At 43.9% G+C, this 26,545-nt stretch overlaps 2 protein-coding genes across 4 annotated transcripts in view; one reads left to right on the top strand and one right to left on the bottom strand.

Annotated features, from left to right (window-relative positions):
• aars2 (alanyl-tRNA synthetase 2, mitochondrial (putative)) overlaps positions 1–12,982 on the top strand; it is a 426,588-nt gene extending 413,606 nt beyond the window's left edge. The window contains exon 22 of the mRNA XM_041188171.1: positions 11,292–12,982. Coding sequence (XP_041044105.1) covers positions 11,292–11,456 — 165 coding nt within the window. The 3' untranslated portion in view covers positions 11,457–12,982. The remainder of the gene's footprint in view (positions 1–11,291) is intronic.
• Positions 12,983–20,533: 7,551 nt separating this feature from the next.
• lbr (lamin B receptor) overlaps positions 20,534–26,545 on the bottom strand; it is a 63,298-nt gene continuing 57,286 nt past the window's right edge. For all 3 annotated transcript variants that reach the window (XM_041187806.1, XM_041187807.1, XM_041187808.1), the window contains exon 14: positions 20,534–24,711. In XM_041187806.1, coding sequence (XP_041043740.1) covers positions 24,551–24,711 — 161 coding nt within the window. In that variant the 3' untranslated portion in view covers positions 20,534–24,550. The remainder of the gene's footprint in view (positions 24,712–26,545) is intronic.

Here is a 26,545-nt window from a genome sequence, read left to right on the forward strand (position 1 = left end):
CTTACTGACATCACGGAGATACCCAACTCTAACTGACATCACAGAGATACCCAAGTCTAACTGACATCACAGAGATACCTCCCTCTAACTGACATCACAGAGATACCCAAACTCTAACTGACATCACAGAGATACCCCCTTCTAACTGACATCACAGTGATACCCATCTCTAACTGACATCACAGAGATACCCAAACTCTAACTGACATCACAGAGATACCCAGCTCGAACTGACATCACAGAGATACCCAATTGTAACTGACATCACAGAGATACCCAAACTCTAAGTGACATCACAGAGATACCCAACTCTAACTGACATCACGGAGATACCCACCTCTAACTGCCATCACAGAGATACCCACCTCTAACTGCCATCACAGAGATACCCACCTCTAACTGACATCACAGAGATACCCAACTCTAAATGACATCAAAGAGATACCCAACTCTAACTGACATCACAGGGATACCCCCCTCAAACTGACATCACAGAGATACCCCCCTCTAACTGACATCACAGAGATAGCCCCCTCTAACTGACATCACAGTGATAAACCCCCCTAACTGACATCACAGAGATACCCAAGTCTAACTGACATCACAGAGATACCCCCCTATAACTGACATCACAGAGATGCCCAAACTCCAACTGACATCACAGAGATACCCCCTTCTAACTGACATCACAGTGATACCCACCTCTAACTGACATCACAGAGATACCCAAACTCTAACTGACATCACAGAGATACGCAAGCTCTAACTGACATCACAGAGATACCCAACTTCAACTGACATCACAGAGATACCCAATTGTAACTGACATAACAGAGATACCCAATTGTAACTGACATCACAGAGATACCCAACTCTAACTGACATCACAGAGATACCCAAACTCTAACTGACATCACAGAGATACCCAATTGTAACTGACATCACAGAGATACCCAACTCTAACTGACATCACAGAGATACCCCCCTCTAACTGACATCACAGAGATACCCAAACTCTAACTGACATCACAGAGATACCCCCCTCTAACTGATATCACAGAGATACCCCCCTCTAACTGACATCACAGAGATACCTCCCTCTAACAGACATCACAGAGATGCTCACCTCTAACTGACATCCCAGAGATACCCAAACTCTAACTGACATCACAGAGATGCCCAACTCTAACTGACATCACGGAGATACCCAACTCTAACTGACATCACGGAGTTATCCAACTCTAACTATCATCACGGAGATACCCAGCTCTAACTGACATCACAGAGATACCCAAACTCTAACTGACATCACAGAGATACCCAGCTCTAACTGACATCACAGAGATACCCAATTGTAACTGACATCACAGAGATACCCAAACTCTAACTGACATCACAGAGATACCCAACTCTAACTGACATCACGGAGATACCCACCTCTAACTGCCATCACAGAGATACCCACCTCTAACTGCCATCACAGAGATACCCACCTCTAACTGACATCACAGAGATACCCAACTCCAAATGACATCAAAGAGATACCCAAACTCTAACTGACATCACAGAGATACCCAACTCTAACTGACATCACAGAGATACCCCCCTCTAACTGACATCACAGAGATACCCCCCTCTAACTGACATCACAGTGATAACCCCCCGTAACTGACATCACAGAGATACCCAAGTCTAACTGACATCACAGAGATACCCCCCTATAACTGACATCACAGAGATACCCAAACTCCAACTGACATCACAGAGATACCCCCTTCTAACTGACATCACAGTGATACCCATCTCTAACTGACATCACAGAGATACGCAAACTCTAACTGACATCACAGAGATACCCAACTCCAACTGACATCACAGAGATACCCAACTCTAACTGACATCACAGAGATACCCAAGTCTAACTGACATCACAGAGATACCTCCCTCTAACTGACATCACAGAGATACCCAAACTCTAACTGACATCACAGAGATACCCCCTTCTAACTGACATCACAGTGATACCCATCTCTAACTGACATCACAGAGATACCCAAACTCTAACTGACATCACAGAGATACCCAAGTCTAACTGACATCACAGAGATACCCAATTGTAACTGACATCACAGAGATACCCAAACTCTAACTGACATCACAGAGATACCCAACTCTAACTGACATCACGGAGATACCCACCTCTAACTGCCATCACAGAGATACCCACCTCTAACTAACATCACAGAGATACCCACATCTAAATGACATCAAAGAGATACCCAAACTCTCACTGACATCACAGAGATACCCAACTCTAACTGACATCACAGAGATACCCCCCTCTAACTGACATCACAGAGATACCCCCCTCTAACTGACATCACAGAGATAGCCCCCTCTAACTGACATCACAGAGATAACCAAGTCTAACTGACATCACAGAGATACCCCCCTATAACTGACATCACAGAGATACCCAAACTCCAACTGACATCACAGAGATACCCCCTTCTAACTGACATCACAGAGATACCCCCTTCTAACTGACATCACAGTGATACCCATCTCTAACTGACATCACAGAGATACGCAAACTCTAACTGACATCACAGAGATACCCAACTCCAACTGACATCACAGAGATACCCAATTGTAACTGACATCACAGAGATACCCAAACTCTAACTGACATCACAGAGATACCCAACTCTAACTGACATCAAGGAGATACCCACCTCTAACTGCCATCACAGAGATACCCACCTCTAACTGACATCACAGAGATACCCACCTCTCACTGATATCACAGAGACACCCAAACTCTAACTGACATACCCACCTCTAACTGACATCACAGAGATACCCAACTCTAACTGACATCACAGAGATACCCCCCTCTAAATGACATCACAGAGATACCCAACTCTAACTGACATTACAGAGATACCCCCCTCTAACTGACATCACAGAGATACCCCCCTCTAACTGACATCACAGAGATAGCCCCCTCTAACTGACATCACAGAGATACCCCCCTCTAACTGACATCACAGAGATACCCCCCTCTTACTGACATCACGGAGATACCCAACTCTTACTGACATCACAGAGATACCCAAGTCTAACTGACATCACAGAGATACCTCCCTCTAACTGACATCACAGAGATACCCAAACTCTAACTGACATCACAGAGATACCCCCTTCTAACTGACATCACAGTGATACCCATCTCTAACTGACATCACAGAGATACCCAAACTCTAACTGACATCACAGAGATACCCAGCTCTAACTGACATCACAGAGATACCCAATTGTAACTGACATCACAGAGATACCCAAACTCTAACTGACATCACAGAGATACCCAACTCTAATTGACATCACGTAGATACCCACCTCTAACTGCCATCACTGAGATACCCACCTCTAACTGCCATCACAGAGATACCCACCTCTAACTGACATCACAGAGATACCCAACTCTAAATGACATCAAAGAGATACCCAAACTCTAACTGACATCACAGAGATACCCAACTCTAACTGACATCACAGGGATACCCCCCTCTAACTGACATCACAGAGATAGCCCCCTCTAACTGACATCACGGAGATAGCCCCCTCTAACTGACATCACAGTGATAACCCCCCCTAACTGACATCACAGAGATACCCAAGTCTAACTGACATCACAGAGATACCCCCCTATAACTGACATCACAGAGATACCCAAACTCCAACTGACATCACAGAGATACCCCCTTCTAACTGACATCACAGTGATACCCATCTCTAACTGACATCACAGAGATACCCAAACTCTAACTGACATCACAGAGATACCCAACTCCAACTGACATCACAGAGATACCCAATTGTAACTGACATCACAGAGATACCCAATTGTAACTGACATCACAGAGATACCCAACTCTAACTGACATCACAGAGATACCCAAACTCTAACTGACATCACAGAGATACCCAATTGTAACTGACATCACAGAGATACCCAACTCTAACTGACATCACAGAGATACCCCCCTCTAACTGACATCACAGAGATACCCAAACTCTAACTGACATCACAGAGATACCCAAACTCTAACTGACATCACGGAGATACCCAAACTCTAACTGACATCACAGAGATACCCCCCTCTAACTGATATCACAGAGATACCCCCCTCTAACTGACATCACAGAGATACCTCCCTCTAACAGACATCACAGAGATGCTCACCTCTAACTGACATCCCAGAGATACCCAAACTCTAACTGACATCACAGAGATGCCCAACTCTAACTGACATCACGGAGATACCCAACTCTAACTGACATCACGGAGTTATCCAACTCTAACTATCATCACGGAGATACCCAGCTCTAACTGACATCACAGAGATACCCAAACTCTAACTGACATCACAGAGATATCCACCTCTCACTGACATCACAGAGATACCCAAACTCTAACTGACATCACAGAGATACCCAACTCTAACTGACATCACAGTTATACCCATCTCTAACTGACATCACAGAGATACCCCCCTCTTACTGACATCACAGAGATACCCCCCTCAAACTGACATCACGGAGATACCCAACTCTAACTGACATCACGGAGATACCCAACTCTAACTGACATCACAGAGATACCCCCTTCTAACTGACATCACAGTGATACCCATCTCTAACTGACATCACAGAGATACCCAAATTCTAACTGACATCACAGAGATACCCAACTCTAACTGCCATCACAGAGATACCCAATTGTAACTGACATCACAGAGATACCCAAACTCTAACTGACATCACAGAGATACCCAACTCTAACTGACATCACGGAGATACCCACCTCTAACTGCCATCACAGAGATACCCACCTCTAACTGCCATCACAGAGATACCCACCTCTAACTGACATCACAGAGATACCCAACTCTAAATGACATCAAAGAGATACCCAAACTCTAACTGACATCACAGAGATACCCCCCTCTAACTGACATCACAGAGATACCCCCCTCTAACTGACATCACAGAGATAGCCCCCTCTAACTGACATCACAGAGATAACCCCCCCTAACTGACATCACAGAGATACCCAAGTCTAACTGACATCACAGAGATACCCCCCTATAACTGACATCACAGAGATACCCAAACTCCAACTGACATCACAGAGATACCCAAACTCTAACTGACATCACAGAGATACCCCCCTCTAACTGACATCACAGAGATACCCCCCTCTAACTGACATCACAGAGATACCTCCCTCTAACAGACATCACAGAGATGCTCACCTCTAACTGACATCACAGAGATACCCAAACTCTAACTGACATCACAGAGATGCCCAACTCTAACTGACATCACGGAGATACCCAACTCTAACTGACATCACGGAGTTATCCAACTCTAACTATCATCACGGAGATACCCAGCTCTAACTGACATCACAGAGATACCCAAACTCTAACTGACATCACAGAGATACCCAACTCTAACTGACATCACAGTTATACCCATCTCTGACTGACATCACAGAGATACCCCCCTCTTACTGACATCACAGAGATACCCCCCTCAAACTGACATCACGGAGATACCCAACTCTAACTGACATCACGGAGATACCCAACTCTAACTGACATCACAGAGATACCCAACTCTAAGTGACATCACAGAGATACCTCCCTCTAACTGACATCACAGAGATACCTCCTTCTAACTGACATCACAGTGATACCCATCTCTAACTGACATCACAGAGATACCCAAACTCTAACTGACATCACAGAGATACCCAACTCTAACTGACATCACAGAGATACCCAATTGTAACTGACATCACAGAGATACCCAAACTCTAACTGACATCACAGAGATACCCAACTCTAACTGACATCACAGAGATACCCAACTCTAACTGACATCACAGAGATACCCAACTCTAACTGACATCACAGAGATACCCCCCTCTAACTGACATCACAGAGATACCCCCCTCTAACTGACATCACAGAGATAGCCCCCTCTAACTGACATCACAGAGATAACCCCCTCTAACTGACATCACAGAGATACCCCCCTATAACTGACATCACAGAGATACCCAAACTCCAACTGACATCACAGAGATACACAACTCTAACTGACATCAGAGATACCCTCCTTAACTGACATCACAGAGATACCCACCTCTAACTGACATCACGGAGATACCCAGCTCTAACTGACATCACGGAGATACCCAACTCTAACTGACATCACGGAGATACCCAACTCTAACTGACATCACAGAGATACCCAAGTCTAACTGACATCATAGAGATACCTCCCTCTAACTGACATCGCAGAGATACCCAAACTCTAACTGACATCACAGAGATACCCCCTTCTAACTGACATCACAGTGATACCCATCTCTAACTGACTTCACAGAGATACCCAAACTCTAACTGACATCACAGAGATACCCAACTCTAACTGACATCACAGAGATACCCAATTGTAACTGACATCACAGAGATACCCAAACTCTAACTGACATCACAGAGATACCCAACTCTAACTGACATCACGGAGATACCCACCTCTAACTGCCATCACAGAGATACCCACCTCTAACTGACATCACAGAGATACCCAACTCTAAATGACATCAAAGAGATACCCAAACTCTAACTGACATCACAGAGATACCCAACTTTAACTGACATCACAGAGATACCCAACTCTAACTGACATCACGGAGATACCCAACTCTAACTGACATCACAGAGATACCTCCCTCTAACTGACATCACAGAGATACCTCCTTCTAACTGACATCACAGTGATACCCATCTCTAACTGACATCACAGAGATACCCAAACTCTAACTGACATCACAGAGATACCCAACTCTAACTGACATCACAGAGATACCCAATTGTAACTGACATCACAGAGATACCCAAACTCTAACTGACATCACAGAGATACCCAACTCTAACTGACATCATGGAGATACCCACCTCTAACTGCCATCACAGAGATACCCACCTCTAACTGCCATCACAGAGATACCCAACTCTAAATGACATCAAAGAGATACCCAAACTCTAACTGACATCACAGAGATACCCAACTCTAACTGACATCACAGAGATACCCAACTCTAACTGACATCACAGAGATACCCCCCTCTAACTGACATCACAGAGATACCCCCCTCTAACTGACATCACAGAGATAGCCCCCTCTAACTGACATCACAGAGATAACCCCCTCTAACTGACATCACAGAGATACCCCCCTATAACTGACATCACAGAGATACCCAAACTCCAACTGACATCACAGAGATACCCAACTCTAACTGACATCAGAGATACCCTCCTTAACTGACATCACAGAGATACCCACCTCTAACTGACATCACGGAGATACCCAACTCTAACTGACATCACGGAGATACCCAACTCTAACTGACATCACGGAGATACCCAACTCTAACTGACATCACAGAGATACCCAAGTCTAACTGACATCACAGAGATACCTCCCTCTAACTGACATCACAGAGATACCCAAACTCTAACTGACATCACAGAGATACCCCCTTCTAACTGACATCACAGTGATACCCATCTCTAACTGACATCACAGAGATACCCAAACTCTAACTGACATCACAGAGATACCCAACTCTAACTGACATCACAGAGATACCCAATTGTAACTGACATCACAGAGATACCCAAACTCTAACTGACATCACAGAGATACCCAACTCTAACTGACATCACGGAGATACCCACCTCTAACTGCCATCACAGAGATACCCACCTCTAACTGACATCACAGAGATACCCAACTCTAAATGACATCAAAGAGATACCCAAACTCTAACTGACATCACAGAGATACCCAACTCTAACTGACATCGCAGAGATACCCCCCTCTAACTGACATCACAGAGATACCCCCCTCTAACTGACATCACAGAGATAGCCCCCTCTAACTGACATCACAGAGATGACCCCCTCTAACTGACATCACAGAGATACCCAAACTCTAACTGACATCACAGAGATACCCAAACTCCAACTGACATCACAGAGATACCCAACTCTAACTGACATCAGAGATACCCTCCTTAACTGACATCACAGAGATACCCATCTCTAACTGACATCACGGAGATACCCAACTCTAACTGACATCACGGAGATACCCAACTCTAACTGACATCACGGAGATACCCAACTCTAACTGACATCACAGAGATACCCAAGTCTAACTGACATCACAGAGATACCTCCCTCTAACTGACATCACAGAGATACCCAAACTCTAACTGACATCACAGAGATACCCCCTTCTAATTGACATCACAGTGATACCCATCTCTAACTGACATCACAGAGATACCCAAACTCTAACTGACATCACAGAGATACCCAACTCTAACTGACGTCACAGAGATACCCAATTATAACTGACATCACAGAGATACCCAAACTCTAACTGACATCACAGAGATACCCAACTCTAACTGACATCACGGAGATACCCACCTCTAACTGCCATCACAGAGATACCCACCTCTAACTGACATCACAGAGATACCCAACTCTAAATGACATCAAAGAGATACCCAAACTCTAACTGACATCACAGAGATACCCAACTCTAACTGACATCACAGAGATACCCCCCTCTAACTGACATCACAGAGATACCCCCCTCTAACTGACATCACAGAGATAGCCCCCTCTAACTGACATCACAGAGATGACCCCCTCTAACTGACATCACAGAGATACCCAATACTCTAACTGACATCACAGAGATACCCCCTTCTAACTGACATCACAGTGATACCCATCTCTAACTGACATCACAGAGATACCCAAACTCCAACTGACATCACAGAGATATCCCCCTCTAACTGACATCACAGAGATACCCAATTGTAACTGACATCACAGAGATACCCAACTCTAACTGCCATCACAGAGATACCCACCTCTAACTGACATCACAGAGATACCCAACTCTAAATGACATCAAAGAGATACCCAAACTCTAACTGACATCACAGAGATACCCCCCTCTAACTGACATCACAGAGATAGCCCCCTCTAACTGACATCACAGAGATAGCCTCCTCTAACTGACATCACAGAGATACCCCCCTCTAACTGACATCACAGAGATACCCCCCTCTAACTGACATCACAGAGATACCCAAACTCTAACTGACATCACAGAGATACCCAAACTCTAACTGACATCACAGAGATACCCAACTCTAACTGACATCACGGAGATACCCACCTCTAACTGCCATCACAGAGATACCCACCTCTAACTGACATCACAGAGATACCCAACTCTAACTGACATCACAGAGATACCCAACTCTAAATGACATCAAAGAGATACCCAAACTCTAACTGACATCACAGAGATACCCAACTCTAACTGACATCACAGAGATACCCAACTCTAAATGACATCAAAGAGATACCCAAACTCTAACTGACATCACAGAGATACCCAACTCTAACTGACATCACAGAGATACCCCCCTCTAACTGACATCACAGAGATACCCCCCTCTAACTGACATCACAGAGATACCCCCCTCTTACTGACATCACAGAGATACCCACCTCTCACTGACATCACAGAGATACCCAACTCTAACTGACATCACAGTGATACCCATCTCTAACTGACATCACAGAGATACCCCCCTCTAACTGCCATCACAGAGATACCCAAACTCTAACTGACATCACAGCGATACCCAACTCTAACTGACATCACAGAGATACCCACCTCTAACTGACATCACAGAGATACCCAAACTCTAACTGACATCACAGAGATACTCACCTCTCACTGACATCACAGAGATACCCAAACTCTAACTGACATCACAGAGCTACCCAACTCTAACTGACATCACAGAGGTACCCAACTCTAACTGACATCACAGAGATACCCAAACTCTAACTGACATCACAGAGATACCCAACTCTAACTGACATCACAGAGATACCCAACTCTAACTGACATCACAGAGATACCCACCTCTAACTGACATCACAGAGATACCCTCCTCTAACTGACATCACAGAGATACCCAACTCTAACTGACATCACAGGGGTTATCCCCGTGCCCCCAGCTGACATCACAGGGGTTATCCCCATGCCCCCAATTGTCATCACAGGGTTATCCCCGTGCCCCCAACTGACATCACAAGGGTTATCCCCGTGCCCCCAACTGACATCACAGGGGTTATCCCCGTGCCCCCAACTGACATCACAGGGGTTATCCCCGTGCCCCCAACTGACATCACAGGGGTTATCCCCGTGCCCCCAACTGACATCACAGGGGTTATCCCCGTGCCCCCAACTGACATCACAGGGGTTATCCCCGTGCCCCCAATTGTCATCACAGGGGTTATCCCCGTGCCCCCAACTGACATCACAGGGGTTATCTCCGTGCCCCCAACTGACATCACAGGGGTTATCCCCGTGCCCCCAACTGACATCACAGGGGTTATCCCCGTGCCCCCAACTGACATCACAGGGGTTGCCCTTCCCCCAACATGATCTGTGATGACCGCTCCCTCACCAGGTAACTAGAGTGTCCATTCCTCCCCTCCAGTGATCAGACCCTTCAGCCACTCCCCCACCAGTGGGGTTACCAGCTTTGAGGCAGCAATGACCACTCTGGAGCTCAGATTGAATGCCAACAGCTGCAGGGCCCCTTTAAATGCTCGCATTTCTTTCCTAACGCTGGGTGTGGCCTAACAGACAGACCTTTGCGGCCTGATTCCCACCACGCTCAGCTCCAGCAGCTGAAAGCCACCTCCTGCTGCTCAACAACTCTCGAACCCCCTCCAGATTTTCACTCTGTGCTCATGCAAAGCCTGGGGAATCAAAATGGGCCACACCAGAGGAAAGTTTAGGAAGCACTGTGCTACCCTCATCACCCCTGCCTCTCCCTCATCACCCCTGCCTCTCCCTCATCACCCCTGCCTCTCCCTCATCACCCCTACCTCTCCCTCATCACCCCTGCCTCTCCCTCATCACCCCTGCCTCTCCCTCATCACCCCTGCCTCTCCCTCATCACCCCTGCCTCTCCCTCATCACCCCGCCTCTCCCTCATCACCCCCACCCTCTCTCCCACTCCTCCCTACCCTTCTCTCTCATGTCCCTGTTTCAAGGTGTCTTACTCCCCTCCTCATGTGCTCTCTTTCTCTTGCTAGAACTTGGTGAGCAGCCTTTCTGCTGCAGACTGGGCCCTCGCTGTCTGTGGACAGATGGGTGGAAAGGCTGGAGGCTCTGACATTGTCGCTAAGGGAATGGGAAGTAGCTCCAACCTGGAAGAAATTATAAAATCAGCCACAGAATACGCAAGAAGTAAAATGTAAAAATGGAGCCTGAAATTCTCCATGCGTTTCCAGATGTTTGGAACTACTCGGGGAGGAATCTGGATCCCCAGCTCTGAAAAAATCATTTGGACTTGAAGCGTTGACTCTGTTTCTCTCTCCACAGACCTGCGGAGTTTTTTCCAGCATTTTCTGTTTTTATTATAGTCTTGACCCATTGTTGGGGTTGAAAATGCTTCCCCTCCCTTCCAGGACAGTGTTATGCTCTCATCTGTCCATGGATCCCACTTTTTGGGTGATGGAAGCTTTGTGACATGTGCCAGTGTTTGTTGAGTAACTGGCTACCATAGCAGTGAGAGAGACAGTCAAATGTTGTTCCAGTTCTGCGATAAATCTCGCTGAGATTGGTGAAATGGGGCCCTGACCTTACGCTATACTCTGGCTGTCAGTTTGTGCAGAGCATTGTCCTGTAGTGTTTTTTAACATGTTTACAGTGTCCTGGCCGTGGAGTTTCTTTCACTGTCTCCGGTAAGTTGTTTAATTGAGCTACAGGAGGTAGGCTGGCTGTCTGAGAAGGAAGACGGTTGGCAGAGGTGGGTGTATCCAGGAGTAAAGTGACCTAATTCCCGAGAGGGTCAAATTCAACAGTCAGACCCAAAGATGTGCATCTTTTGACCTATTCATGTGAAAACCAACTTTTGTTTTGTTCGAAGTCATAAGCAGTGATTGGGCTTTGATACAAAGCCCAGTCCTGAAAATATTGTGACCTTCAGTGCTGCTGATTGAATACAGTCCGTGACTATTGACTGGACTGACATCACTATCTCTGGTGAACTAACTGCTGAAATTAAATCCTTCTTAGTCAAAGCTGTCAGCATCCTGAGTTATTGAGGGAATAAACTAAGGTTCCTACTTCCACTGCTAACTGGCAGCTCCTGCTGGAAAGAGCACTTGTATAAGCATTGGGTTGAGGAAAGGACTGAGCTTAAGGACAGTCTGCTGATACACTCATTCTCCAGAATTTTGTGTAGTGACTGATTATTTGAATTGAGAGCCTGTTTCCCACTTGTATAAGCATTGGGTTGAGGAAAGGACTGAGCTTAAGGACAGTCTGCTGATACACTCATTCTCCAGAATTTTGTGTAGTGACTGATTATTTGAATTGAGAGCCTGTTTCCCGTGTGGAGTTGGCTCCTCCCTGTGGAGAGACGTTAAAAATGAATTATATTTAATTCCACTGCTGTCCCTTTTGGGGTGAATATGCTGATACTGAAGCAGCAGACTTAATAAATTGTTGCCTGAAGCTGCTATTATCATCAACAGCTTCATCACTGTTGTGTCCATTTAGTAACGGGCAACAATGTACCAGTGGGCTGTCCTGTACTCTGTTTTAACTATGTGCATTTGAATGCCAACTGTAGACAATATTCATAAAGGACCCTGTCCTTTATCCGATTCCATCACCTTGTGTCTCTTGAGATTTTTATAGAACTTCTCAATCACCTTTGAGAAATAGCTTATTTGCCTGTATAAAAATATGTATGCTCAATTGAAGATCGCTCAAAAGCTTTCTCAAGTGACTATTCATTTATGCTGCCTATCCCCTCTGCTCTCTCCAAAAGTAAAACACCAACTTACGAGGTTCCGCTTGTTGTCAGAATACAATTGGAAAATGATCTCATTTCTTTGGATGGTAGGGAAAAGAGGAGGGGGCTGGTGGATTCCAGAGGTAATGATGTGCGAATGAGAAGAAAAGTCATTCACTGGTTACTATTCAAAATGTTAAGAATGGAATCATGTGAGGGATCCTCACTGAACTGGATAACAGAAGTTTGAAGAAATAGTGAAATATGTCAATGTCTAAATTATTTTGTAGGAGTGCCTAGCCAGCTCTGCAGAGATAATAGTGCATGAGCTAGACGTCTGTGTTAATGCTGTGTAGAATTGTGAGGGCTGTCCCACTGGTCAACAGAGAAGCAGTGGAAGAGGATAGTGTCATTGTTGGCAAAGTCAAGATGAATGATGAGGGATAATACTGGTTGTTTCACGACTGTGACAAGAGCTGATTGGAGATTCAAACATGGAATTATGCAGAGGGAAGGATGTCAAGTTGCCTGGTTCATGCCACATTCTCATAGTGGTATGTTCTTTATGGGAGATACCAAACAATGACAGCAACCAAAAGCCTTTATTTTCTCAGTATTTTAAGCTTTTACTGCCTTAAGCAAAACCAAGAAGTTTCTCCTTCCCCACCGCCCCCCCCAAGTCTCAGTAGTGAGAGAGAAGCTTTATTAAAGAGCTTTTGCCTTGGTTTTAATCCTGTTTTTACAGTGTCAGTTCTGTGGAATTGCTCTCACCCCCTCTGTTTTCTTTAACTTATATATTTAACACTGATAAAGAGGAAAATCTCACCAGGGTGCTAGGCCAACACTTAACCCTCAAACAGGTTTCTGGAACCTTGCTATGTGCAAATGGGCAGCCACATTTAGAAACATAGAAAATAGGAGCAGGAGGAGATCATTTGGCCCTTCGAGTCTGCTCTGCCATTCATTAGAACAAAGAAAAGTACAGCACAGGAACAGACCCTTAGGCCCTCCAAACCTGCGCCGGTCACATTGCCCGTCAACTAAAACATTTTGCACTTCCGGGGTCTGTATCCCTCTATTCCCATCCTATTCATGTATTTGTCAAGCTGCCTCTTAAACACCACTATCATACCTGCTTCCACCACCTCCTCTGGCAGCAAATTCCAGACACTCACTACCCTCGGTGTAAAAAACCTGCCCTGCACATCTCCTCTATAGTTTTCTCCTCTCACCTTAAATCCATGTATCCTAGTAATTGAATCTTCCACCCTGGGAAAAAGCTTCTATCTATTCTGTCCATGCCACTCATAATTTTGTAAACTTCTATCAAGTCGCCCCTCAATCTCCATCGCTCTAGTGAGAACAATCTGAGTTTCTCCAACCTCTCCTCATAGCTAATAACCTCCAGACCAGGCAGCATCCTGGTAAACCTCCTCTGCACCCTCCCCAATGCCTCCATATCCTTCTGGTAATGTGGCGACCAGCATGCAATATTCCAAGTGTGGCCTAACCAAGGTTCTATACAGCTGCAGCATGACTTCCCAGCTTTTATACTCAATACCCCTGCCAATGAAGGCAAGCATGCCATATGCCTTCCTGACTACCTTATCCACCTGCGTTGCCACTTTCAGTGACCTGTGGAGCTGTACACCCAGATCCCTCTGCCCGTCGATGCACTTAAGGGTTCTGCCATTTACTGTATAATTCCTGCCTGTATTAGACCTTCCAAAATGCATTACCTCGCATTTGTCCAGATTAAACTCCATATGCTATTTCTCCGCCCAAGTCTCCAACCGATCTATATCCCGTTGTATCCTTTGACAATCCTCTTCACTATCTGCAACTCCTCCAACCTTAGTGTTGTCTGCAAACTTACTAGTTAGCCCAGTTACATTTTCCTCCAAATCATTTATGTATACTACAAACAGCAAAGGTCCCAGCACTGATCCCTGCGGAACTCCACTAGTCACAGCTCTCCATTCAGAAAAGCACCCTTCCACTGCTACCCTCTGTCTTCTATGACCAAGCCAATTCTGTATCCATTTTGCCAGCTCATCCCTGATCCCGTGCGACTTTACCTTCTATACCAGTCTGCCATGAGGGACCTTGTCAAAGGCCTTACTGAAATTCATGTATATAACATCCACTGCCCTTCCATCGTCGATCATCTTTGTCACTTCCTCGAAAAACTCGATCAAGTTAGTGAGAAATGACCTCCCCTTCACAAAACCACGCTGTCTCTCACTAATACGCCTATTTGCTTCCAATATGATCATGGTTGATCCTCTATCTCGACGCCGTACTCCCACTCTCTCCCCATATCCCTTGACGCCTTCAGAGTCTAGAAATCTATTTATTTCCTTCTTAAATATGTTCAGTGACTTGGCCTCCACAGTCTTCTGTGGTAGAGCATTCCATAGGTTCACCAGCCTCTGAGTGAAGAAGTTTCTCCTCATCTCAGTCCTAAATGGTCTATCCTGTATCCTGAGACTGTGACCCCTTGTTCTAGACCACCCCCCCCCCCCCCCCCCCCCCCCCCCCAGCCAGAGGAAACATCATCCCTGCAACCAGTCTGTTCATCCCTGTCAGAATTTTATGTTTTAATGAGATCCCCTCTCATTCTTCTAAACTCCAATGAACACAGGCCTACTCGGCCCAATCTCTCCTCATACAACAATCCTGCCATCCCAGGAATCAGTCCAGTGCACCTTCACTGCTCTCCCTCTGTGGCAAGTATATCCTTTCTTAGGTAAGGAGACCAAAACTCCACTCAGTACTCCAGGTGTGGTCTCACCAAGGCCCTGTACAGCTGCAGTAAGACATCCTTGTTCCTGTACTCATGTCCTCTCACAATGAAGGCCAACATACCATTTGCCTTCTTAACTGCTTGCTGTACCTGCATGCTTGCTTTCAGTGATTGGTGTACAAGGACACCCAGGCCTTTTTGTACATCAACATTTCCCAATCCATCACCATTTAAATAATACTCTGACATTCTGTTTTTTCCTACCACAAGTGGATAATTTCACACTTACCCACGTTATACTGCATCTGCCACGTATTTGCCCACTCACGCAACTTGTCTAAATTGCCTTGAAGCCTCTTAACATCCTCCTCACCACTCACATTCCCACCTAGTTTTGTGTCGTCAGCGAACTTGGAAATATTACATTTTGTTCCCTCATCCAAATCATTGATATACATTGTGAATAGCTGGAGCCCAAACACTCATCCCTGCGGTACCCCCTAGTCATCGCCTGCTGTTCTGAAAAAGATCCGTTTATTCCTACTGTTTCCTGTCTGCTAATGAATTCTCAGTCCATGCCAATATATTACCCCCAATCTCACGTACTTTAATTTTACACACTAACCTCTTATGGTGGGACTTTATCAAAAGCTTTCTGAAAATCCAAATATACCACATCCACTGGTTCTCCCTTTTCTATTCTGCTAGTTATGTCTTCAAAAAACTCCTGTATCTTGTCATACATGATTTTCCTTTCATAAATCCATGTTGACTTTGTCTCATCCTGTTAACATTTTCTAAGTATTGTGTTATCACATCCTTTATAATAGACTCTAGTACTTTCCCTACCACTGATGTTTGGCTAACTGGTCTGTAATTCCCTGTCTTTTCCCTCCCTTTTTTTTAATAGTGGGGTTACATTTGCCACCCTCCAATCTGCCAGGACTGTTCCAGAATCTACAGGATTTTGGAAGCTGATAACCAATGCAGCCACTATTTCCATGGCCACCTCCTCTAGTACCCTGGGATGTAGATTATCAGGCCCTGGGGATTTATCAGCTTTCAGTCCCATTAATTTCTCCACCCAACCTTTTTTTTCAGTAATAGTAATTTCCTTCAATTCCTCATTCTCATTAAACCCTCAATTACCTGGTATTTCTGGGAAGTTATTTGTGTCTTCCTCCATGAAGGTAGAACTAAAGTAGTTGTTTAATTGCTGTCATTTCCTTGTTCTCTATTATAAATTCTCCCATTTCAGACTGTAAGGGACCTACATTTGTCTTTGCCAATCTTTTTCTTACATACTTACAGAAACTTTTACGGTCCTCTTTTATGTTCCTTGCAAGTTTACTCTCATCCTCTATTTTTGCCCTCTTAATCAATCTCTTGCTCCTCCTTTGCTGAATTCTAAACTGCTACCAATCCTCAGGCTTGCTACTTTTTCTAGCAACTTTATATGACTCCTCTTTGGATCTAATACTATCCTTAATTTATTTTGTTAGCCATGGTTGGGCCACTTTTCCAGTTGTGTTTTTGGGCCAGAAAGGGATATATAACTATTGCAGTGCATGCATTTGTTCCCTAAATATTAGCCATTGCCTATCCACTGTCATGCCTTTTAATGAAGTTCCCCAATCAACTCATTCCTCACACCTTCAAAGTTTCTTTTGTTTAGACTTAGGACCCTAGTTTCAGATTAGACTATTTCACTTTCCAACCTAATGAAGAACGTTATGGTCACTGTTCCCCAAAGTACCCCGCACAACAAGATTATTAATTAACCCCTTCTCATTGCACAAAACCTAATCTAGGATAGATAGCCTGCTCCCTAGGTGGTTCCTCAACGTACTGGTCTAAAAAAAATCTCATACATATTCTAGGAATTCATCCGCCATGGTATTATTGTTAATTTGGTTTGCCTAGCACATATGTTGATTGAAGTCACCCATGATTACTGTAGCACCCTTGTTACATGCATCTCTAATTTCCTGTTTAATACTGTCCCCTACCTTACCACGACTGCTTGGAGGCCTATAGACAACTCCCAAGTATGTTTTCTGCCCCTTGTTGCTTCTTAGCTCCACCCAGACTGATTCTACATCTAGATTTTCTGAGCCAATATCCTCTGTCACTATTGCACTGATTTCACCCTTCTAACAATACCATGCCACCTTCTTTTCCTTTTTGCCTGTCCTCCCTAAATATTGAATAGCCTTGGCTATTCGGTTCCCAGCCTTGGTCACCCTGCAGCCATGTTTCTGTAATCACAATCATATCGTACCTGTTTACATTTATTTGCGCGGTTAATTTGTCTACCTTATTGCGATTGCTCAGTGCATTCAGATACTGTGTCTTTAGCATTGTCCTTTTACACATCTTTTTTGTACTATGGGCCTATTTGCTTTTCATTTTTCAGTCTTTCATTTCTATCCTCCTCCTTTTGAGTATCCCCCACTCAGGTTCCCATCCTTCTGCCACTCTGGTTTAAACTCTCCCCCACCGTACGAGCGAATACCCCAGCGAGGATATTGGTCCTGGTCCTGCTGGGTTAAAACCTGTCCAGCTTATACAGGTCGCATCTTCCCCAGAATTGGTCCTAATGCCTCAGGAATTTAAACCCCTCCCTCCCACACCATCTCTGCAGCCATGCGCTCATCTAGTTTACTTTCCTATTCCTGATCTCACTAGCGCGTGGCACTGGGAGTAATCCTGATATTACTACCTTTGAGGTCCTGATTTTTAATTTATTTCCTAGCTCCCTATATTCGGCTTGCAGGACCTCATCCCCCTTTTTACCTATGTTGTTAGTATCGATATGGACCATGACCGTTGGCTGTTTTTTACTCATTCACGTGATATGGACCTCGTTGGCTGCACCAGCATTTATTGCTCATCCCTAATTGACCTTCAGAAGGTGGTGGTGAGCTGCTATTGTGAAACGCTACAGTCCATGTGGTGTGGGTACACCCACAGTGCTGTTAGGAAGGGATTTCCAGGATTTTGGCCCAGCGATAGTGAAGGAACGGTGATATATTTCCAAGTCAGGATGATGAGTGATTTGGAGGGGAGCTTCCAGGTGGTGGTGTTCCCATGTATCTGCTGCCCTTGTCCTTCTAGATGGTAGTGGTCGTGGGTTTGGAAGGTGCCTTGGTGAATTCCTGCAGTGCATCTTGTAGATGATACACACTGCTGCTACTGTGTATCTGTGGTGGAGGGAGTGAATGTTTTTGGATGTGGTGCCAATCAACTGGGCTGCCTTATCCTGGGACAGTGTCCAGCTTCTTCAGTTGTGGGAGCTGCACTAATCCAGGCAAATGCACACTCCTGACTTGTGCCTTGTGGAAAGGCTTTGGGGAGTCAGGAGGTGAGTTACTCATCACACTATTCCTAGCCTCTGAACTGCTCTTATCACCACAGTATTTATATAGCTAGTCCAGTTCAGTTTCTGGTCAATGGTAACCCTCGGGATGTTGATAGTTTGGGATTCAGTGATGGTAATGCCATTTAACGTCAAGGGGCGATGGTTAGATTCACTCTTGTTGGAGATGGTTATTGCCTGGCACTGGTGTGGCACGAATGTTACTTGCCGCTTATCAGCCCGAGCCTGGATATTGTCCAGGTCTTGCTGCATTTGGACATGGACTGCTTCAGTATCTGAGGAGTGGTGAATGGTGCTGAACATTGTGCAATCATCAGCAAACATTCCTACTCCTGACCTTATGATGGAAGGTCGTTGATAAAGCAGCTGAAGATGGTTGGGTTGAGGACACTACTCTGAGGGATTCCTGCAGTGATGTCCTGGAGCTGAGGTGACTGACCTCCAACAACCACAACAACCTCCTTTTGTGCTAGGTATGACCCCAACCAGCAGATAGTTTTCCCCGATTCCCATTGACTCCAGTTTTGCTAGGGCTCCTTGATGCCACACTTGGTCAAATGTGACCTTGATGTCAAGGGCAGTCACTCTCACTTCAGCTCTTTTATCCATGTTTGAACCTGGCAGAACCCAAACTGGACATCACTGTGCAAGTTGTTGCTAAACACTGTTGATGACCCCTTCCATCACTTTACTGATGATCGAGAGTGGGCTGATGGGGCTGTAATTGGATTTGCCCTGCATTTTGTGTACAAGACATACCTGGGCAATTTTCCATAGCTGCTTAGATGCCAGCATTGTAGCTGTATTAGAAGAGCTTGGCTAGGAGCACAGCAAGTTCTGGAGCACAAGTCTTCAGTACAATTGCCGGAATATTGTCAGGGCCCGTAGCCTTCGTGTTATCCAATGCCTTCAGCCATTTCTTGATATCACATGAAGTGAATCGAATTGGCTGAAGAGTGGCATCTGTGATGCTGGGGACCTCTGGAGAGGGCCGAGATGTATCTTCCACTCGGCACTTCTGGCTGAAGATTGTAGCAAATGTTTCAGCGTTTTGCACTGTTGTGCTGGGCTCCCCCATCATTGAGGATGGGGATATTTGTGGACCCTCCTCCACCGATGAGTCACATATTGCAGATCTGATAAGGACAGCAGATTTCCTTCCCTAAAGGACATTGTTGTAAAAACCCAATCTGGTTCACTAATCGACAATAGTTCCATGGTCATCATTAGACCTTTAATTCCAGATTTTTATTGAATTCAAATTCCACCATCTGCCTTGGCAGGATTCAAACCTGGGTCTCTGGAACATTAGTCCAACACCACCACAAAGCCATCACGTCCCCACAATGGCTTGGTACATATCATGAAAACCAGAACTTAGTTTTTGAGCAGAAAGGGACAACACAACCCTTATTGAAAATCTTTATTTCAGCCCAAAAATATAAAAAAGTAATTTCACTTTGTATTTGTACAATGCATTTTTTCACTCAAGATAAAATCCTGGGTATTGCTATACAAGCAGTTGCAATAAAAACAAGCACAAGAAAAAAAATCCCTCATACCCCCCCAACAATTCTCCCATCAAAACAGAGATAGTATTTACAATCATTGTATTAAGTCTCAAACACCGGCAACTACTAGGCACTGCAATTTTATTCCAAAAGGCTCAGCTACACTGTGTTTTGAGTTAAAATTAACAGGATTTCAACTGGACTTTCCATCACAAGCTGGGACTACTCATTGTAACTACAATGTGTCATGAACAGGCATGGTTTTTTCACATTAGTGAAAGGGCCCTACTAGATGAAAATTTGATGGGGAGTGTCTAGGTGCAATCTGTACACATTCTGCACAATATGTAATAACTTGCTACCTGGGCTACAAGTTTCTTTCAATAGAAATGCACAGGTCAAGCCATGACCTGATTATTACCAAAATCCACAAAAGGCTGCAGTCCCATCAGCATTTAAAGCCACCTCTCTTCTAGTTAAAGTCAGTCAATACACACTTCCATTTTGACTTCATGTCTACAAGGCCTTAATGGCTTGGCCTAAATAGCCAAGTGGTTATGGTACTGGGCTTGTAACCCCAAGATCAAGAGTTCAAATCTCACAATGGAAACTATGAAACAATGTAACTTCATCTGAATAGGAACAGATGGAAACATGTTTGTACTCGAAAGAGTTACAAGGCCTTAATGAGTTGCACACATTGATTTGTCACTAATATATTAGTGATATATGCAAGGGCTAAGATCAGGTGTGCTACTACTGCAACCTGGGTAGTGCAACTGGCAGGTGACTCAGGATAGTCACTGGAATTCTTCCAGGATTATAGGTAGAGGTTTAATGGTTTCACAGTAATCAGAGAGCAGAGGTCTGTCTCAACCATCTTAATACTGCAATGTCACTTGATACAGAAGGCTCAAGGAAGCAGTGATGAGATCATCTCTGAAGGGACTGGGAGGACTCTGATTTTCTGCACACACATTATTTCATATAGACCTATGTAAAATGAAATTGTATAGATTTTTTGAAAGACAATGTCACTATAACATTCAGGACACATTGGCAGTGCAGTAAAGTGAATGTTACACCATAAATTGATTACGCCAAGGACACAAATCCACCTAAAATACTGCAATTCTTAACATATAAAAATATTTTTATATCAATAAAGCTACATTTATAATCAAGAATACATCAATGTCCTGTGTTAAAATTGAAAGTCTGATTTTCAGGATAACAATTGTTTATATCAAAAAATAAAATCTGAGAACATGTACAGTCTATACACAGGAGTAGTCTTGCTGGTGGTCTGGTGAGGTAATAGACTATGTAGGTTAAGGGTACAATGACAGATCCCATATTTATTGACGGCAGCTTTTATTCAGTTATGCACCAACTTATGATGAACACAAAAAACATTTAATAAATACATGGTCCACTCAATGGGGTCTAATACTGATGTGACTATTTACTGCTAATTGCTAGAACAGCCCTTCAGGTGCCCCACTGGTATCTGCATCATTTTAAGGCTTGCCCCAGTGGAAAACTGCAACCAGAGCAGTGTCCAAACAAGGACACGTTACAACAGGCAGCAATAGGTTTTATATTACTGGTTCACAGGTAAAGTCTAGATTACTACAAAATAACTGCCTGCACTCCAAGCAAGTTACTGTTACAGAGGGTCTTACCACTTTCTGAATTACTGCCATCCTATTCATTCATTACGTTATCCCAAAAATCAGTAGGTTTGTAACTGGTGGACAATAGTCCAGGTAGAAAAGCCCAGATTTTTAAATAATGTGTGAAAACTATGAGACCCTTTTCAGAACTAAAAATCTGCACAAAACAATGCTGATCTCAGTATAGTCAGGGAAAACAAGACGTGGGGGCCCCTTTTCTGAAAAATGTTTATTAAGTACAGTTAACAGAGTTATGTTTGTCATCACTAGCCACAACCCCCCCTCCCCACTGCAATGAAACAGGCAAGTTAAACAGCTTTTCAATCAGACACCATCTTCCAGACATTAGTCCTTTCGGTCCTAAGGAAATGTAAGATAAAAAGAGGATTCAAGAAAACTTCACTCCAATGAAATGAAGGTTGATTAGTTGATCCACATTGTTGTGCCACAGATTGTGGCTGGACCCACTCGCTCTTGGAAAAGGAACACTGAAGCAGGGTAGAAAATAAAATTTAAGAATGTTTTTGATGATGTTGAAGAATTAGCCTATTTTAGGACTTCCAGCACTGAAAAAGCTAACACAGATTAAGAAACCACTGGCTCATTAATGGCACAAAACTTTACTTAAAAATATTTACAATATTCATGAGCACAATTTGTCTTCATAAAAAAAGTCTTCACTGCAGTGAGTGAATCCATGTTGAGGATAAATCGCAAGCCTTACATCACTCTTGCAAAATAGCAACACAACCCAAATCAGATGGGTCCCAAAGAATTCTGGAGAACAGCCAGAATGCAACAAGTCAACAGCGAGGCATTCAAAGAAGTCTAGAGGTGGCTAAGTTTATTTGGATCCCTGCTCTCAAGGCATCACACACACAGTACAGCCAAACACCGTAACAGCTTCAATTGTATCATGAAAAGTTCAGCAAAAGAAAATAATATACCCAGAATGTAAACCCTACAAAAAGTTCCAATCCAGAAGTAATTCTTTAAAATAAAGTTTACGCTAAAGAGCTTTAACTTTACAGGTAATACCAGTCAGACCCCACAATTATATAATACTAGTTGGGGTCTGATTTAACTACATTTAAAGGGGAGGAAAGATATGACAGAGAAGAAAGAATCCAGTGATGCAGCAAGGGCTTTTTTAGATTTGTTCTAGCAAGAAACCCTTTGGGATGAACTTGGACTGCACACAATCAACTAATCTGAATATCATGATTCAAGATAGATGAGTGGGCAGACAGAAGAGAATGATGAAAAATGGGTTGGGAAGAAAGGGAATATCTTCAAGTTACAGCCAGTTAGATCATAGTTCTTTAGTTCCCGATCCTGATCTTCAAACTAAAATTACCAGCTGGTCAAAGTATCCAAAACAAATTATAAAAAGATGAGAAAAGGCAATTACTGGGATTAATTACCATTACAGTTTTTTTTTTAAATGGGTAAGGGGGAAATGTGAAATGTTTTGACAACTAGCCTATAATCATGACAGTGAGGAGGAAGAGATGAGAGTATAACAGGCATCATACAGGACCTGCCTTTGATTAATATAGAGGGAGAAACAAAAAAAAGAGAAAATAATGAAGATTTCTTTTTCTTTAAAACAGCTGATACTTGAACGCAAGAGTTATTGTAAACTGCCATGAGGAACATCAATTAATTATCTTATGACCATCTTAAAAGCATAGGTCATGATAAACACAAGCTTTACAATACAATCTGCTCCAATTTCAAGAATACCTGAGATAAGTGAATCCTTCTGTGAAGTGACTAATATATAAATCATTAAATGATTAACCATGTTTATAACTCAATCTTTGCAGGAGTCAAACAGTAACACCGGCACAAAATATGTTGTCCCTCAAGCTCTCCTGTCCCATTATTTTTTTTAAAGCACAAAACTGCGCTCCAGGGAATGATTATTGCCAATTTGAAACATATGGGTAATGCTGTTTTAAAAGGATCTGCCCGGTCTTTCTGCCCACAGGAAGATTACCTCATTTGTTCTGCTACAAGTATGTGGCTAATTTCAAACTGTGAATAAAATGAGGTTTTCTTTTTTAAAAAAGGGCAAGGACAGGGAAGGAAGAAAAGAAATATATAATTTTTAAGGAAAAAGCAAGCCCCATGATTATTGTTCTAATATATCAACCTTCATCTTGTGTTTTCTTCAAAAGACAAGTGACAATAATGTGCAGAGGCTTTCTGATCCAATGGGTGGAATAGACTTGCTCAGTAGATGTAGGGGAAGATTCGGTAGCGGACTTGTTGGCAGTACTTGTTCCAAGCTACACCGTACTTCTTCCTGCACTGATACTCGTCCCTGGCCTCACGATGAATGAGCAGACAAGCGAAGTAAATTACGTAGAAATACGGAATGATGTGATTGAACCCTGTGGAAAGAGCAAGAAATGGCAAGGCTTTTTTTTTAAAACAAAGAGATTTACAAGGTTCAGATCTGTTGCAGCTTCAGATTTCCTGCTTCTGCATGAATGTCCTACCATACAGAGCCTCCAACATTGCTGCTCAGTTTGTACTAACCATGTGACAATACAGACAGATGGCTAGAAAAATATTCTCAGCCCATTACCCGTCTCTGTAATGTTCCTTAACCCCTGCATTTCACTCACTGTGTTCAACCTCTGCACCCTATCAGGCCTCCTCTCTACACCCACTTCTCAAAATCAGTTCTTCTCCTTCTCTCCATCCCATCTACTCGCAGCCAGCAAGGCCTCTGTATGCCAAGTTTTCTAAGTGTCCTGTGCTTCAGATTCAGAAATCCCCATCCTCCTCCTCTGCCCACACCTTAGAAACGGAACTGCTCATTACTTGGATATACACTTAGAGTAGGATCTTCCAATTTGGTCAGTGGTCAGGGACGGGAGGGTGTGACTGAGTGAGGCAGGTAAGATGGCCCAGAGGGCAGCAGCCTCAGCTTTTGCAACTGTCCAATAGGTTTGAGGTTCTGTCAGCTTGTGTGGATGAGAGTGGGGACTGCAGGGTGGATTGGCAAACTAATGATGGCACAGTGGTACAGGGAGGCATTCAAGTGGGGGAGCAAAAAGGAATGTAGCAGTAGTTGGGAACAGTGTAGTAGGGGGATTGACATTGTTCTCTACAGCAAAGAGTGAGAGTCCTCCTGAAGGCTGTGTTGGCTGTCCGATGCCAGGGTTCAGGGCTGGAGAGGAGCTTGCAATGGGAAGGCGAGGATCCAGTTGTTGTGGTCCACATAGGTCCCAACAGCATAGGTAGAAAAAGAGAGGCATTTATTTCATCTTGCATTCACCAGGACACTCAAGAATACCAGTATAAGGGATTCTTACAGTTCCACACTCTAAGATTGGTCTTTTCAGCAACCTTGTAAATAGGGCCTGAACCATTTGCTCACCAAGCATGCTTGATGCTAAAATAGGGCGCATCAAAGGCATCCTGCAGGATAATGGCTATTCTGATCAGATCATTTCATGCTGTATATCACGCAAACTCATGAATGGGCCTAAGGCATCACTTTCAGCCCTGAAGGGTGCCCAGTCTATCTCAGATTACCCTTGATGGGCAAGGTATCTCAAAATTTTGAGCAACAGGCGAAGCTAGCTGTTTCACGCTACAGCTATGCAATGACAACAGGAATGGTATTCGCCACTAATGGGATGCTGCCATCAAGCCAAAAAAAACATCCTGCCTATTACACAAATGGGTAATTTGGTATACGAATTTCAGTGCCAGTGTGATGCTAGGTATGTAGGCCGTACGTCCCAAAGACTGGCAGATCGTATCAAGCAGCATGTCCCAGCTGCTGTTCACAACGGGCGGGTACAGACCTTATCCAACCAGCCCGTGCTTGCAAATCTCAAAAAAGTGTCCAACATTAGTTGCGATTCCGTGACTGAGGATTATTTAGCAAATGTTGTCCAATGTGCTAGCTGACAATCAATTTAAGATTGTCAGTTGGGCTCGCAGTGTAAAAGCGAGGAAGAAATAAATACAATAACTATCACTAGAGACAAAGTACTAGGGAAACTAATGGAGCTGAAAGCCAATAAAGCTCCCCAGACCTGATGGATTGCATCCTAGAATATTAAAGGAAGCAGCTACAGAGATAGTGGATGCACTGGTAGTAATCTTCCAAGAATCTTTAGATTCTGGAAAAATCCCAGAAGATTGGAAAACTGCCAATGTAACACCCTCATTCAAAAAGTGAGGGACACAAAAAAAAAGGTAACTATA

Source organism: Carcharodon carcharias, chromosome 5 (assembly GCF_017639515.1).
Source record: "Carcharodon carcharias isolate sCarCar2 chromosome 5, sCarCar2.pri, whole genome shotgun sequence".
NCBI lineage: Eukaryota > Metazoa > Chordata > Chondrichthyes > Lamniformes > Lamnidae > Carcharodon > Carcharodon carcharias.